Source organism: Rhincodon typus, chromosome 6 (assembly GCF_021869965.1).
Source record: "Rhincodon typus isolate 14 chromosome 6, sRhiTyp1.1, whole genome shotgun sequence".
NCBI lineage: Eukaryota > Metazoa > Chordata > Chondrichthyes > Orectolobiformes > Rhincodontidae > Rhincodon > Rhincodon typus.
In genome coordinates this window covers 44,454,858-44,473,013 of record NC_063337.1, presented here as the reverse complement: position 1 = coordinate 44,473,013, position 18,156 = coordinate 44,454,858, and the positions used below count along the sequence as shown (strand labels likewise).

At 38.1% G+C, this 18,156-nt stretch overlaps 1 protein-coding gene across 3 annotated transcripts in view; it reads left to right on the top strand.

The window, feature by feature from the left end:
* The window catches only part of LOC109928522 (cytoplasmic dynein 2 heavy chain 1), a 534,366-nt gene that overhangs the window by 72,116 nt on the left and 444,094 nt on the right, over positions 1-18,156 (top strand). For all 3 annotated transcript variants that reach the window (XM_048597671.1, XM_048597673.1, XM_048597672.1), the window contains exons 25-28: positions 2,629-2,743; positions 5,870-6,040; positions 7,982-8,364; positions 17,018-17,150. In XM_048597671.1, the coding sequence (XP_048453628.1) occupies positions 2,629-2,743; positions 5,870-6,040; positions 7,982-8,364; positions 17,018-17,150 (802 nt within the window). The remainder of the gene's footprint in view (positions 1-2,628; positions 2,744-5,869; positions 6,041-7,981; positions 8,365-17,017; positions 17,151-18,156) is intronic.

The window sequence follows — 18,156 nt, the reverse complement described above, 5'->3', positions numbered from 1 at the left end:
ATGGATGTCACTGGCTAGACCAGCATTTATTGCCCATACCAGTTAAAAGTCAACCACATTGCTGTGGGTCTGGAGTCACGTGTAGGCCAGAGCAAGTTAGGGTGGCTGTTTCGTTCCCTAAAGTACATTAGTGAACCAGATGAATTTTTCAGACAATCAACAATGGATTCACGGTCATCATTAGACTCTTAATTCCAGAATTTATTGAATTCAAATCTGCATGCCGAGATTGGAACCTGGGTCCCCAAACCATTACCTGGGTCTCTGGATTAACAGTTCAGCAATAATACCACTAGGCCATTACATTGCCCTGTAATGTTAAATAAAAGCAGGTCAGCTGTTCTTTCATGAGCGGGCTCCTCATTGGCTTTTTGGTTGGGTCATTTGGGTGTAGGCACTATGATGCCTTGAGAAATCCACCCTTTGTTTCATCATACAAAGCTTCTCCTGTTTTAGCAGGTGTATCATGCAGTCCAAATCATCAAGTCCTTAAAGCTGTTCTGAAGATTGATGTGAAGCTGGTAATGCTGGAAATGAGTTAAGATAAAAAAATCAATTTTCTTCCTCGAGATGAAATGCCTGGTTTTGATGTGCACTACTTCATCATGTCTGCAAAAAACTAATGGAACTACTTCTAGCTAGTAAACATGACCGACCAATAATTCTGCGAGATTGACTGACTGATAAGTCTGCAGCATCTTAATTGTGTTATCTCATTGGCACATGAATGTATTTTTAGGCAAAAAAAGATCTAATCATGAAATTTGATTTCACTAATTAGTGAAAATCCTGAAATTCCATTCAACAAAAACCGAATTTGATGTGATTCTTAATAGGCTAATAAGCCAGACTCAATCTTGAAGCCTGGCTCGTGCAGTAGTAAAAAAATGGCAGGTCTTGCATACTTTTAATAAAAATCATGAAATCTTCACATAACCCTTTTGATTCTAGAGCTCATGCTCTCACAGGCCTCCTCCACTCCTTTCCCCTTTTGATCTTACAGGTTTGTTCAGCACCCTCCTTCTCACCATTCAGCCATCCCCATCACTTCTCTTAGACATTTGTTCCCCTCTTACAGTCAGTTTCTCTCACTGCTCTCCCTTAACTCACCAACATCACATTTTTACAGTTCTCACAACAGCTTTTCAGGCTTAAAATAAGGGACTAGTGGGAAGATGTTTGGGAACCTTTGCAGTAATCTTAATGATAAATTGGTGGAATTGCAGAATATGGTTCCTAAATGACCAGCAAAGGTCGAGGGGAAAAAAAACTCGAAAGACTACAGGGAAAGGTTGGAGGAAAGGGACAAGCTGAGTTGCAGAGACTAGGAATGGAGAACGGGCTGTGGTTAGATCTGTGCTATTACTGTTCTGCAGTTCTTAATCCAAACAATGAAAAGGGAATTTGACTTAATCAGGTACTGTAAATAGTTAACCTTGATCATTGTTCAAGTCAAACATTCCATTACTATAAGCTTATCATAATAAAATCCATATGGTGAAACTTTTTTCCATTGTTGAAGTTAATTTGTAATAATTGAATGAAAGACCCATTCTTGCAATTAGCATGCCCAATTGCTTTCAGTAAATTTCAATTTGGTGCATCTAATCATATATTGCTTAATCTGTATTTATATTTCTTTATATGAGTTTCTTTCAGTACTTTCCACTTCTGGAGATACTCATGCAGTGATTCATGGGTTTACAATACCTTTCTCGAGTAACCAACCTTGACTGTTGATAGGTTACTTGACTATACTGGTTTACTGAGCTTAGATACCTACAAAAATGGATTCCTTATCAAGCCTGCTTCATCACCATCTCCAAAATAGTATCTTCTGTTAATGACCCTTCCTTTAAATTGTGTTTTCTTGCTTCTGGACTTTCATATCCCCTAGAATAATGTAATTAAAGCCCAGAAGGATGCCATTTAACCCAAAGCACCTATGTCAGATGTCTTAAAGAAGCATTTGCTGGATGTTTGTTTTCATTTCCGGCTCAGTTCCTTGTTTACCCAGCACAATTCAAAGCATTTTGAAAATTCTCTCTGGATGGGAGAAATGTTGAAGATATCATAACCATACCTGATGACCATGCCTATACATTTTGTTTTGGTTATTGGATGACAAGCAAGGGTAGGACTGTTTCTGATTGTCACTCCTGAGACATTTTGAGATTGCATGCTTTTATGAATGTATACAATCAGTCAGTGTCCATACAGCAAATTGCTGTGTTTGCAGTGTTGTGTGCATGAATAATACAGCATAACCTGTACTTGATATAACATTATTTTGCTGTCAATGGATTCCACTGTGCTTTAAACAAAGAATGATAAATTTGATTGTGTATAAGAATGATCTTAAGTCAGGATTTCCTTCTTGAAGTGATCAAACACGAGTTCTGTTGTGCTGATTATACTTGCTATTTGTTCGGTAAAGTAAATATTAAGGTAGTGTTGATTTGTGACAGAAATATTTGTTGAACACAACTTTTACCTGAAGTTTAGAGAACTCAAGATTTGATAAAGTGTGTTCCACCAACTGATTTTAGCACTTGATGATTAATATTAATTATGTTTGTTTCTGTTACTGAAGATTTCTTTGATATAATTTGTATATTGACATTACAGGAGTAAAACCTATATTTTTGAAGATTTTCTATTGATGTGGCATGATAAACTGAGAAAGAGAAATGAACAAACAACAATAACTGTCAAACTACAGAAAGATGTTGACAGATACAAGGTAAATTGCTTTACACGTATTATCAGACCTAGAAAGAAGAAGGGATCCAGGGACTAGATGAGTTAATACTGGCCCTTCACCACTGGGACCACATTTGAAATAAGACAGTTGGGTTGACTGGTTTCTAGCTTTATAGTCTCCTTGTATGCAATGCATTTGGTGCATCTCAATCCAGTTCTAGTATGTATAGACCCACCATAAAAATCTACTCCTGATTTGATAACCCCAATTTGAAAGACTAGAGTTGACTGACATGGGAAATAGAAAATAGCAATGTAGCCTCACTGGGTAATTTATCAAAATAGGGTCCAAAAAAGTTTTGGGATTGAACATTGCTTTGCATCTAACCATCTTAAATCTGATGTTGCGTGGATGGTATTGAGTCTGGGTGACCAAAATAGTGTGTTCTTTCCCTGAGCAATTAATATCCCTCGCCTTGATGAGACAGCAATCCCAACAAAGATTTTACAATGTAAATTTAATTTGGTTTCAGTGAAATTAACAGATTTTACTTGAGTTTTGCTAAAATTCCTTACAATTCCTATAGAAGCCAATAATGTTTAAAAAGAAAATCAAACTTTGTTTATCCCTAAAAAGAATGTCATGACAAAATTGCACATTTTAAATGCGTTTTCCCTGTAACAAATGACTTAAAAACAAACTATTGACTAAATAACTATTATTGTAGGTGACTTAAACTTTAAACTACAGAAAAGTACGCTCGTCTTTTTATATTTATCGCAAGCCACACTTACCACATAATTATAGTTCATGCAGAAAACAGTCTCGTGTTTTTCCAACTACCAGTTGCTTTCTATTTTCCCTTCTGGTTGATTTTTTAAATTTGAGTGACTGCTTCCATGCACTTCCCGTAGTTGTCAGAAAGTTTCTTAAATCCACTACATGCAGTAAAGGCTGACCCAGTGATTGATTTATTTATGTCATGTGTATGGAAATACAGTGAAAAGTTTTATTTATGAGTGGTACAGGCAGATCATAGTAAGCAAGGATGTACAGATCAAAAAGACATAGAGGCATACAGGTTACATTGCACATGGCGTGTGCTAGGCGATATCAGCCTTATTTCAGGCTAGAGAGTCCATTCAACAGTCTGATAATGGCTGGGAAGAAGCTGTTCCTGAACCTGCTTGTGCATGTGTTCAGGCTTCCGTATCTTCTGCCTGACGGAAGAGGTTGTAGGAGGTCACTACTGGGGTGTGCTGGGTCTTTGATGATGTTGGCAGCCTTTCCATGGCAGTGAGCCATGTAAATGGAATCCATGGATGGAAGGTTGGCTTCCGTGATGGTCTGGGCCGTGCACACCACCTTCTGTAGCGTTTTACGTTCCTGGGCAAAACAGTTATGCACCTGGACAGCATGGTTTCAATGGTGCATCTGTAGAAGTCGGTGAGGGACCTGATGGACATGCCAAATTTCCTGAGTTGCCTGAGGAAGAAGAGGCATTGTTGTACTTTCTTTACTGTCATATCTACATGGGACGTTCAGGACAGGTTGTCAGTTATTGTCATTCCAAGCAACTTGATGCTCTTCACTCTCTCAACCTCAGTTCCATTGATATAGATGGGGTGTTTTCTCCTCCTTTTTTTCTGAAGTCAATGATCAGTTTTTTAGTTTTGCTGACATTGAGAGACAGATTGTTTTCATTTCACCACGTCACCAAGCCCTCTATCTCCTTTCTGTAGTTTGACTGTTCGTTGGTAGATATCTGTCCTACTACGGTGGTGTCGTCAGCGAACTTGTAGATGGTGTTTGTTTGGAATTTGGCAACACAGCCATAGGTGTACAGGGAGTACAGTAGGGGCTGAGGATGCATCCTTGGGGGGCTTCAGTGTTGAGTGTTATTGTGGAGGAGGTGCAGTTACCTATCCTCACTGATTGCGGCCTGTGGGTCAGAAAGCTGAGTATCCATTTGCAGAGGGTGGAGCTGAGACCAAGGACATGCAGTTTTGAGATCAGTCTGACTTTTCCACGACACATCTCCTGAAATGCAGGTGGCAGTGGGACTTGTTTCTTCAGCCTGAAGCCTTCTTCCTATCTACATCTAACAGGGGTAATTCTCAAAGCCTTGCAGCATGTTCTGTCTGTTGACCATATGGAACTGATGTTCCTTATTTTCATTAATTTGTATGGAAGCCTGTAACCTGGTGTCAAAAATGGCTTCCTCTGCATTCTTCACCATTGTAACATGAAAGGTATTAGCTTTGTGTCTAGGAAGAAAATCTGTTTAGCTATTCTTGACCCCAATTCTCTTTCATATTAAAAGTAAGTCTACAGTTTACAGCACAACTGTTTTCAACTTTATACTTTCAATGCCTTTCTGGATCTTGGGAGTCTCAAAACAAACTTGTTATAGTCTTCGAGTCTGCTGCCATTGACTGCTTACAACATAGCCCCAGTTAAGCAATCTGGACCTCCCTTTGCTTTTTAAGTAGCCTAGGGCTATTGTCAAGCAGACACCAGAATCAGTCACATGACCCCCTTCATTTGTAGAGTACAGAAGATCCCCAATTTACAAATGTCTGACATGCAAACACTTCTGTACTTACAAACTGCTAATTTATATTGTCCTGCATTCTGTCCCAGTTTGCTTAGAAATTGAATTTTGAACAAACTTCAGAATGGAACTGGAGAATGCCTTTGTAGGTTAAAAAGTCATCATAGCCCTAGCAGACCATAAACTGCTCTCTCATTAGAGGGAGCGACTGGTGGTGGTGCAGTCTGAGGGTTGCCACGTCATCCGCAAGGGGAGCGGTTGAGAAAATGGAACCTTCATGGTAATCTCAGCTGGTGCAGGAATTGAACCTGTACTGTTGGCATTGCTTTGCATTGCAAACCACCTGTCCACCCAAGTACACTAACTGACCCGAGTTCCAGAGTATAACAATCTAATAAACCTCATAATTGTAAGAGTAAAGTAAACATTGAAATTATGAGTTCTAAATTTATGGTAATCAGTGATAAATTTCTTATTTTTTCACAGGTTTTTTGTAAGTCAAGAAACATTTCTACAAGCTTCACTTAACACACTTTGCAAATACTGTAAAAATATTTGAGTTTTGAGTTGGAAGCACGTTAATTATTTTAGCTTTTCTTCTCTTTGTACAGATGTTATTCCCTGTTCTGAAATATGTTCGTGGAGAACATCTCTCCCAGGATCATTGGTTGGATTTGTTTCGTCTTCTTGGCATGCCGAGAGGCACCACAATAGAGAAATTGCAATTTGTGGACTTGTTAAAAGTGGCAGATGTCATAGTAGCAAAGTCTTCAGACATAAAAGTATGACCTAATGATTATTATTGGTAACTGTAAACTGCTGTTGCTGCAAATGTATTAGGTAGCCACCTTTAACCATCATCTAAAAGTTTACACAATAGTGTGATTATCAGGAAAAAGCTGATTGCTTTGTTGCACTGCCACACAATTTTAATGTACAGTTGAATACAAGTATACATCCCGAATATGAAAGCAATTGAGTTATTTCTTACTTTTCTTTGTTTATTCATACTGAAGATTGTTTTGTTTTAATGTTTTACTCTGTTTTTGGCTTGTAATTTTGATTTGCACTGCATGTATATTTCCTATCTGTTAATTAGCATTTGATTTTCTTTTGATTTTGCTTGTTTTTTTCCCTTTGCATCAACTGCCCTATTCTCCCCTCGTTGCAGCCTTACAAAATATTTGAAATTACAAAGCAGTCGATGTTGACACAAGTCAGCTTTTAAGCCCAGACTGCATGACTAATGTTACCTGAATTAAGTTGAGAGGATCAATGGAAATTGGTGCTTAGGCCTCATTATCATACTTGGCCTGAGAAGCCACCAATAGTCACACCTGCATGTGAATTAAGACTTCAATTTCATTGAGTAGTTAGTAAGATGAGTGCTTGGAACAGGCTACATGAGGTGTGGAGAGGGAATATGATCATGAATTTTGTGGTGTTGAGGAGTAGTTCTGTTCCTTGGTTCAACAGGGCACCTTTTTCAAAGAATATTTTTAGAACTTACCTGCAGTTAGCATTTATGGAGGCTGTGAGCACAGTCTACAACGATAACTGACATTTGCCGGTTAATTTATGGATATTATCCTTCAATAAGTATGAGTGCCCACTTAACATAGTTAATGGGCTAATACCTATTTTAGGTATTCAATAGAAAGTTGATCTAAAAGAGGATCTCATTAATTTAGTTGTATGATCAACATATGCAGAGTTTGAATGCAGGCACTTCTTCACTGCTAAATTGGTTTGCCTTTGTCCCCATTTTACATCTGAAAAACAGATGCAACCCATGCCAATTTCTTCCTCAAATTTTCAGATGACCGTCATCTATGTAATATAACAAAATGCCCGCTGAGATGTAGGAGGAAAATACAACTGAAAAAAATAATTTTGAATGGAATCTTCCTATTGGGCATAGGGAACAAAGTCAGGGCTGACTGGAATAGTATGCAATTTTCTAATTTTTATGGTAAAGCCTTTTTACAATCTTCCTCTTCAGTAATTTGATCCATTGACTGCAGTGCTTTAATACTAAACATAATGACACTGATTAAGCTGTGCACATGAAGTCCCTTTCTCAACTGTGCTTGCCCTCAGTTTGCTCCACCAAATCCTTCATTCCTTCACCATGCTATCTTATGTATTTTCCTCCCTGCTGTTCTCCCATTTCAAACGCTGGTTACACTTCACTTTCTTCTGTTTCCTTTCTTTGTCTTTGCTGTTGATTTCTCTGCTGTGCTCTTAACCCTTTCACAATAGTTGTGGAAGAATATTTTTTATTTTGCAAATTGCCTCAATGACAACCTGCTACTGTTTTAATCCATAAGTAACTATGAACTGTACAAACACAAATTATTTTTGTAATCCTTTACATAAATGTCAGAGTCTGAAGCAAAAACCATTTTAACCATTGCAAGTGTAAATTGTGTGCAGTCCAAGATTTCATAATACTAAGTCAGGCATTAACACATTCTGTGTTGCATATTATAAAGCTCTGATTATTATGAAGTATCATTCTTTATTCCTCTCTCAATTCCTAAAGAATGTGCAGTATTCTCTGCAGTGACGTCAAAGTATGGTTGTTTGCTTAAATGTAAACAAAGTTTTACTCTGCTGTGATGACATGCTAACTTATTTCAAGCTGTTTATCAGTGTTGCTAAGAACTTGTCATTGATTAATGTGTTTGATTAATAAGTATTGTTTATAATTTCCGTTTCAGGAACTCAACAGCCGAGCACAAGGAGAAGTTTCCATTAGAGAAGCATTGCGGGAGCTTGACATGTGGGGTGCTGCGTCAGTATTTATGATGACTGATTATCAGGATAGCCATAAAGTAACAATCAAGCTGATTAAAGACTGGAAAGACATTGTCAACCAGGTTGGCGATAACCAATGCCTACTCCAGACCTTAAAGGACTCCCCGTACTATAAAGGTTTTGAGGACAAAGTGTCCCTTTGGGAAACTAGATTAGCAGATCTTGATGAATATCTACACAATTTGAATCAAATTCAAAGGAAATGGGTCTACTTGGAACCAATATTTGGTCGTGGAGCCCTCCCTAAAGAACAAGGACGCTTTAAGAGAGTTGATGATGATTTCAGGTTAGTCTTATAAAACATGAATAAAAAGTGTTAATATAGATTTTTAAAGAATAGATTTTGCCTTATTTACATGGAATACTAGGGAATAGAGTTTCTGCTCTAGGTGCAGTAAGGACAAAAATCAGTTCAGGTTTAGTAACCACAAGCATAAGATCCTCACAATAAAATGTATTCATTAAGTAAGTAGAGGTGAAAAACTTGTAGACATTTTTATTGATATAGCTGAAAATGGGTTCATCAAAAAAAGTATTTTTAGGGAATGTTCACGCCTCCATTTTTGAGTTATTTTGTTTTAAAATAATTGAAAATTATGTTTTTTTTGAAAAACCTACACTGAATCATTTACTGTTTCCCACTGATGTAGATTAAGCCAATTTCTTAGTAAATTACCTATTATTTGATATGGACACTTCAAAAAATTTCTCCAATGCTTGTGCATTGAACTACAGGTGCAACCAATTCTGTGGGTGGGTTAGCTCCAAGAAAAATCAGATTTCAAATCAATGTAAAGGGTCATGGAAGCCTATGCATGAATGCATCTGACTTGGGTTAAAAAGCTTGTGACTGTTTTCGGTGCTTGTTTGACTAATTTAATCTGTTTAGAGATGGTGTTACTCACCGATGGAATACAAAATCTATCAAGTTAACTACAATTGAATCAATTTAAAACAGAGAAGCTTTGAAACAGGAATAGGCCATCCAGTTCCATCAATCTACTCAGCCATTCCAAATCATGGCTGATCATATACCTCAATGCTTGCTTTCACGTTATCTCTACATCCCTTAATATTAGTATCTAAAAATCAATCGACCTTTGTCTTGAGCATATTCAGGACTGAGCTTCTGTAGTTCTCTGGCGTAGAGAATTCCAAACATTCTGAAACATGGGAAAGGTCTTTCTGCAAAGACCTTTAAGGATTTTTAAATTTCAATGAGATCATGTCCAATTTCTTTAATCTCTCCTCATAGGACAGTCCTACTGTCCTAGGAATTGGTCAGCTGAGCCTCTGCTGCACTGCTTTTATGGAAAGCATAACCTTCCTTAGGCAAGGTGACTAGTACTACACATTTGGAAATAGCTAATCTGAATGCAATGAACAGAGGTTGCACTGTCCCTCCATCATAGAAATTTGTGTCTAATTTCAACAAAAATTATTAACCTACTGTGTGGGCTGCATTTAAATACATTTTCGTCCATGTGTTAATTCAGCCAAACTGAATATCTCTTCCATTCATCTAAAATTCAATTCAAAATTGATCAGAATTTTAACTGTGGTTAACACAGATTAATTGAGGTTTCATTATCAGACTTCAGTCCAGGATGCCATCACACTGGAAAAAATATCACTGTCTCCTTTGACCTTTTATGACCTTGCAGATCTTTGCACTCCTTTGCTGTAGTTTTACACCACTGAAACTTAGTCTTAGAATGGAGGCTACAGAGAAGAAATCTGACTTAGATACTTTTGTTTTAAAAACCATAGCATTCATAGGTAGTGATTTCTGTGCTGTTTTTAAAGGTTGGAGTCTACGTGGCTAGCTGCAACAACAAGAGAATAAATTTTGGGCACACTGTACAGAACCTGTTGTTGAATTGCTGCACTGACTGAAATATTACATTATTTAATGTTCTATCCATCTTCAACAGTAACTGGAACTACATTTCTCTTTGGTTACGTGAATAATTCCCATTATCATTGGCTTCCCAAGAGGGTAAAATAACCGTACTAACCAGAACTTACAAGAAGTAGCTATGCAGCTTGAATATTTTATATAAAATAGAAAATAAGTGTGTTCTAACATGTACAAGCAAAATAATGTAGATGCTGGAAATCTGAAACAAACACAGAAAATACTGGAGAAACTCAGCAGGTCTGGCAGTATCTCTGGAGAGAGAAACAGAATTTGCGTTTTAAGTCCAGTATGACTTTTCTTCAAAACTGGTTACAGCATTCATAGGCATTGATATCTGTGGTATCTAGTTCTGTATATATTGTGACCAGTTGTGACCCAAGCACTGATACTTGTGGTTCCCCACAAATTACTTGCTACCACCTATAAAAAGACCCATTTATTCCCATTCTCTTTTCCCGGATCTGTCAACCAAATTCTGAATCCATGCCAGTGTATTACGCCTAATCCTGTGTGCTTTAATTTTGCCCACTAACTTCTTATGTGGAATGGAATCAAAAGCCTTCTTAAAATCCCAATAGATCAAATCAACTGGTTCTCCCATATCTATTCTACTAGTTACATCTTCAAGAACAGGTCCAGAGGAATAATTAAGCTTGATTTCCCTTCATAAATCTATGCTGACTTTGTCTAGTCCAATTTATGGTTACCAAGTCCTCTATTGTCATGTCTTTGTTAACAGACTCCAGCATTTTCCCACTACTGATATTAGTTTAACTGTTACCATCTCTCTTTTTTTAATAGTGTGGTTACATTTATCACCCTCCAATCTGTAGGAACTGCTGTAGAGTCAATAGGATTTTGGAAGATGATCATCAATGGATCCAGTATTTCCTGGGCAACTTCCTTTCGTGTTCTGAGATGCAGATTATTAGGTCCTGGGGATTTGTGAGCCTTCAATCCCATTGTTTTCTTCAGTAACACTTTTTTCTTTATTAATACTGACTTCCTTCAATTACTCCCTATCACTAGACCCTTTGTTCCCTAACATTTCTGGCAAACTATTTGTGTAGTCTTTTGTAAAGTCCAAACCAAAATATGTGTTCAATTCTTTTGCTGTTTCTTTGTGTCCCAATATATTTTCCCCCATTTCTAACTGTAAGGTGCCTACATTTATCTTCACTAATCTTTTCTTCTTTAGGTATTTATTGAAGTTTTTTACAACCAGTTCATACGTTCCTTGCAAGTTTACTCTCCCACTCTATTTTCCCCCCTCTTTATTAATCTTTCAGTCCTCTCGTGCAGAATTCTAAACTACTCTTAGTCCTTATGCATGCTGCTTTTTCTAGCAATTTTATTTTTCTTCATTTTGGATCTAATACTATCCATAATTTCTTTTGTAAGCCATGGTTGAACCACCTTTCCTATTTGCATGAGATATGAATAGTTGTTGTAAATCATGCACGTGTTCTTTAAATATGAACCATTGCCTATCCACTGACAGCTCCTTTAGAAAGTTCCTCAGTCCATCATCATCCGTTCATGCTTATTACCCTTTATTGAGATTCAGGACCCCAGTTTCAGATTCAACTTCTTCACTCTCCACCTTATTAAACAACTCTATCATTTTATGTTCACTCTTCCACACAATGGACCCCACAGAACAAGATTGCTAATTAATCCCTTCTTAATGTGCAACATCTAGTCCAGGATAGCCTGCTCGCTATTTCGTTTATCAATGTATTGGTATCAAAAACCATCACTCAAGAAAATGTTCTTCTTACAGTGTTATTGTGCAATCTATATCTCGATTAAAATCACTCACGATTACAGTTGTGCCTTATGGCATGCATCTCTAAACCCTTATTTAATGCCTTCTTTTACATCTTGGCTACAATTTAGGGTCTAAGGACAGCCCCCAATAATGTTTTTTTTTCTCTTGGTGTTCGTGTTTCCACCCATACAGATTCCACACCATGATTTTCTGAGCCAATATTGTTCCACAGTAATGCATTGATTATTTTCTTCATGAACAACACTACCCCACCTTCTTTTCCTTTTTGTCTGTCCTTCCTAAATATTGAATATCCCGCTATTCTTATCCTCAGTCAGCCTGCAGTTATCTCTCCATAATTGCTGTTAATGTTTATCATAACAGTTTACATATAATCATGCTATTAATTCATGCACCTCTTCAAATCATAGTCATACAGCATGGAAACAGACCCTTCGGTCCAACTCGTCTATGCTGACTAAGTTTCCCAAATTAAACTAGTCCTATTTGTTTGTGTTTGGCCCATGTCCCTCTAAACCCTTCCTATCGTGTATCGATCAAAATGTCTTTTAAATGTTGTAACGGTACCCGCATATATCATTTCCTCTGGCAGTTCATTCCACATTTGAACGACCCTCTCTATGAAAAAGTTGCCTCTCCGGTCCCTTTTAAATCTTTCTCGTCTCACCTTAAAAATATGCCCTCTAGTTTTGAACTCCCCCACCCTAAGGAAAAGACCTTTGCTATTCGCGTTATCCATGCCCCTCATGATTTTATAAACCTCTGTAAAGTCACTCCTCAACCTCCTACACTCCAGTGAAAAATGCCTCAGCCTATCTAGCCTCTCCTTATAACTGAAACCCACCAGTCCCAGTAATATCCTTGTAAATCTTTTCTGCACCCTCTCCAATTTAATAATGTCTTTTCCAGAGCAGGGTGACCAGAACTGCTCACAGTACAGTTCCACCCATTAAGACACAATGCTTTTAAACTTGAATCAGAGATAGTAGGAACTGCAGATGCTGGAGAATCCGAGACAACAAGGTGCAGGGCTGGATGAACACAGCAGGCCAAGCAGCATCACAGGAGCAGAGAGGCTGACGTTTTGGGCCTAGACCCTTCATCAGAAAAGGGGGAGGGGAAGGGGCTTTTGAAATAAATAGGGAGAGAATGGGAGGCGGATAGAAGAGGGATAGAGGAGAGGATAGGTGGAGACGAAACAAACAGGTCGAAGAGGCGGGGATGGAGCCAGTAAAGGTGAGTGTAGGTAGGGAGTTAGGAAGGGGATAGGTCAGTCCAGGGAGGACGGACAGGTCAAGGGGGCGGGATGAGGTTGGTCGGTAGGAGATGGAGGTGCGGCTTGAGGTGGGAGGAGGGGATAGGTGGGAGGAAGAACAGGTTAGGGAGGCAGGGACGAGCTGGACTGGTTTTGGGATGCGGTAGGGGGAGGGGAGATTTTGAAACTTGTGAAATCCGCTTTTTTTTGCACTATTGCCCCATTTGTCTTTCACCCTTTTTTTCAGTCTTCTGTCTTTGCTTTCTTTCGTTTCTATCCTTGTTTACTTCTTCTCTGTCTCCCTGATCAGGTTCCCAACCTCCTGCCATTCTAATTTTAGCCCTCCCTGACAGCACTAACAAACAGACCACGAAAGATGCATGACTGGATTAAAAGCTCTTGGAATAAACAATTTCATAGTTAATTTTATAGAAGATTGTTATGAGTTGTTCTGTTTGAACAGGTGCAAATTGTTAAGTAATACAAGAGTGGATCAGGGAGCTTTGTGGCTCTGACTTAGCTGATAGATCTGTGGTAGGTGGGAAGGTGAGTGAGTGAGTTTTCATGAAAAAGTGTACAGAAATTGAGCAAAGTCAGAGATTAAACCAATAATGTTTGATGTTAAGAAATTTATGTGTATTTTTCATCAACTTGTTCAAACATGTGATAGCACACATCTGGAACAGATGGGATTTGAAGCTGGGCCAAAGTAGAGATGTTACCAGTGTACCAGACAAGCCCAAAAGTAAGAGGCAGTTTTCACCTTGATAACCAGAAATCCAATAGATATTTTTAACTAACCTGCTCAGACATGTTATGACATGTGTCTTGAGAGGTTGGGACATACCTTGTGTCCTTAACTTAGTAAACATCCCCAGGCATTCTTTAGGAAAATGACAAAGCAAAAGTTAATACTGAGCCATGTAAGGTCATATTAGGGCAGATGACCAAAAGCTCGACCATAGACTTAGGTCTTAAAGACCATCTTGAAGGAAGAAAGAGAAGTTTAGGGAGGGAATTCCAGGGCTCAAAATCTTGGCAGCTGAAGGTACTGCTACTAATTGTAGAACAATTAAAATTGGCAATGCTGAAAAGGCTAGAATTAGAAATCTGCACTCCTCTCTGATTATTTTAGGGCAGGGTGAGGAGGAAGTTGCAGCTGAGGCTGAGAATTTCTAAATTTAAGCTTCGTTTAACTTGGAAGCACTCTCTGATCCCAGAAATACCATTGGGAGCCAGGAGACATTTCTGTAGTGGCCTTTCCATCTGCAGGGTACTGTAAAATGCTGCCTCATGTCTTTGTTTTTTTTCCCGTATTTAATTGCATGAAATTTTGATTAGTCAATACAGGAAATCAGACAAGCAGTTTGACAACTTAAAGACAGTGGAGAAGTCAAGAAAGGTGGTGGGCAGAATGAACCATGGACTGTAGACTATTCAGTTATAGACAAAACTTGTCAAATTCATTACTTAGATATACAATTAGTGAGCATTTAGTAATGTGTAGGTTATTTATACAGAGCCTGTAAATGAAAGAACACATAAACAACATCATTAAGTTAATAGAGTTAAACACGGACAACCCCCAGCAAATGCGATTGTTTCTTTCTCAGGGTTTTAGAAGATGTACAGAGGGAAATTGCAGCTACTTTAGTCATAATCTTTCAAAACACATTTAATTTAAGAAATCTCCATTGAGTCTGGAAAAACATAGAAACATAGAAGATAGGAGCAGGAGGAGGCCATTTGGACCTTTGAACCTGCTCCGCCATTCTTCATGATTGTGGCTGATCGTCCAACTCAGTAGCCTAATCCTGCTTTCTCCCCATAACCTTTTGCCTTGCTGCTCCTCGATCTTTCTTCTCCAGGTATTTTCACTTGTTTAAAGGAGGCACAGAGTGACTGATTCACAAGTCGTAAAGTCTCTGACTTATTGGTTAAAAAGTACAGGTTACAGCAACTGCTAAGGGAGAATAACCTGGCTTTTTTTTTCCAGCTTTAGGGTTTTATTTTACTGCAGATGAAAGCATGCCACCTTCCTACCCAGAGGTCTGATGGTTTCTGGGTATCTTGTTCACACCCACAAGCTGTTCAATTATCCAAGAGCCAATCACTTAGTTGTTGGCAGGCTAGGAAGGCCTTTCTCATTGGTCTGTGGAGTTGTGACCAGTTATCAATCAACTACTTGTAGCCAGCCTGATGTTAGTTCATCTGCGACTAACCTTTCCCTGCTAGTTGAACAATCAGTCGTGCAAACAGCATTTTCAATAAGTGCTGTGAAATTGATTTTAAAACATGCAATAATTCCTTCCACAATCCTTAGTTTTTAAAACATTCCTTCTCCCATTTCAGTCCGCAATCAAAAATACAGAAGAAAAATGCCTTTACGATGAGTGGAAAAAGGTGGTAAAGACCGGGAACAAAATTCTGAGAGTCAATAACCTAGATTACGAGGGTGGGTTAAATTATCCCTCTCAAGTTCTTTTGATTCAGTGGATCTATGTCTTGTTGGAATTTTTTTTTTCAAGCTTTCTTAGTTTTCTTGTCTTTTTATCTACTTGGAGATAGGGGTGATAAAGAGATTTTTTAATTCAAAGGTTCTGGATGTCTCTGGCTACTTTGCACTTGCAGCTTTGTAACAAGCTGAAGCTCAACCCATCCAAGCGCTGTCATCAGATATTCTTTCCTTAATTTAATGATTCTTGATGCCATTCTGCCTTTAAGTACCCCACCACTGCTTTGAAAAGCAACATTGTCTTCCACAGCTAGAAATCTACAATATTTGATTTTTCTCAACTGCCAAACTTTCCTTGTACCGTGAATTATATAGCAGTCCAGTTTCCATTCCAGTATGTAACCCTAAAAGGAAAAAAAAAGTGTGGTCCCTTGCAGTGCCAATTGAGGTACTTTTCCTTAATGCAAGTGTACCAAGCTGTGAAATTTCCTACTTGAATGCCTCAATTGGTGTAAAAATCTAGCCCCATAAACCTGTTAATCTAGTACCTGTTGTGGGAAAGAAAGTTAATCCTAGTAAATTTTTAAATGTTGAAACATGAGGAACAGTAAGAGTCCAAAGAGATTTAGGGATTGTGCAAACAACTTGCTAAAATGTAGTGCTCATGTACAAAATAATTAAAATGGCTAATTGAGTGCTAAACTTTATATCTAGAGAGTCAAAATTCAAAGGGAGGACATTTTGATGCAACTCTGTAAGGTCCATACTGACCTGTCATCTGGAGTACTGCAATTTCTCAAATCTTTTGCATGGCTGTAGTTTCCAGACATCACATGTAGTATTCACACTATGACCGAAACTATGTTTTGTTTAAATATATTAATTCCTTAATTGTGTACCCAAGCGACTCTTCGTAAAAAGCCGCATTTTTTGAGATAATTTTAATCTTCAGGGTTTTTCTGTTCATCAGTGCTCTTCACTAGTTTTCCATTGAGTGTATAACCAACTTATTTGGACAAGAACCATAATTTAATACAGGTATATGTTGCATTGATTGGAAGAGGAATGAAGCAAGTGTACCATGGTCAGTATAGAGTTCATTTTTGCTCTTGATATGAATAAATGCTTTGAATTTGGACATATTGAAGACAATCTTTAAAATTGCTGATGACCCAGAAGGGGAGGATTTGCTAAATAATAAGGATTGTAAAAGACTAAAGGAAGACATAGGTAAGTTAGTCTTAAGCAGACACCATTGGATTATTTAAGGTAAGCTAGACTAAATACTTGAGACAATGTTAAATGTAATGCCATGAAGACAGTACTGAATTGTGTTGCGAACTTCTGTAGTTCTACAACATTGTATTAATTTTGCTCATTTCTGTATCATCTGGTAAATATGTCCTAGCTGTGGTTTCTAGGTCAGAAAACAATAAGCATTTCACATAGAAGCATTTACCTCAGTATAGATAGTTAAAATAACTAAATAAATGCAACATTGCATTATCTTCACCAGATCGATCATGGCAGATGTTGAAAGAGATAACAGAGTAACTTCACTCTGCATGCGAGCTGGCATCAGACATTCACTCATTACTATATTAGACCAGCTGCAAAGATGTCAGAAGTCACTCAACGAATTTCTGGAGGTAAGAGAGATCCCAGAAAAAAAATGAAATGTAAATCAGTATGTACTAACATAAAGGATCAAAACAATGAATTAAAATCTTAATATTTCTAATATTTAAAGCACTATTTATTTTGGCTACCTGGGCGTTTGACCTGCAGATACCCAATGCCACATTTTAGAGCAGGGCTTTCCAACCTGTGGGCTGCCACCCTGGTGTGGTTCTGTGATAGTACTTTAGAATTGCGTTCTTTGAAGTAGTAACGGTTGGGGACTCAAACTGAATGCTAAAACCATGTTCTTACCTGTGAGGTCATTTTAAAATGTTCCTTTTTTATTCCAATGATGGATGTGGATGCTGGAAATCTGAAATAAAGATAGAAAATGCTGAAGGAACTCAGCAAGTCCAGAAGTATCAGTGGAGAGAGAAACAGAATTAATGTTTTGAGTGCAAAGATGATTCTTTTGAATCACAGGAGAGTCTTTGGACTTGGAAAGTTAACTCCATTTCTGTCCAAGGTGCTGCCAGACAGACCAAGCTTTGAGGCCTGAATGCTGTTACAAAAAACGCCTGTAAGAAGGCAGATTTTTTAAAAAAAATTCTGCAGTTTAAATGTTTCCCAATGTGTTTAATGTCAGTCATCCAAACGCCACCTTCCTAACCAATCCCCCCACCCCCAGGTTACACAATTCTACCTTCCTCCCCACTCTAACTTGGGCAATCTGGTGTAATCACAATTTTCAAGCTTCAAAATGGATTCAAAATACAATAAGTTTGGAAAACCCTGTCTTAGAGTTTCCAAACTAAGAAGCTAAATAAATAATAATAAGTTAGCAAGAATTCACCTGTCAAATTTCACTTTGCCTAATATGTAGTATTTATTATCTGCAATGGAGAGTTAAGTCACGTTGGTTATAAAGTAGGTAAGAACCTGATCTTAGGTGTGGAGCTGGATGAACATAGCAGGCCAAGCAGCATCAGAAGAGCAGGAAGGCTGACGTTTCCGGCCTAGACCCTTCTTCAGAAA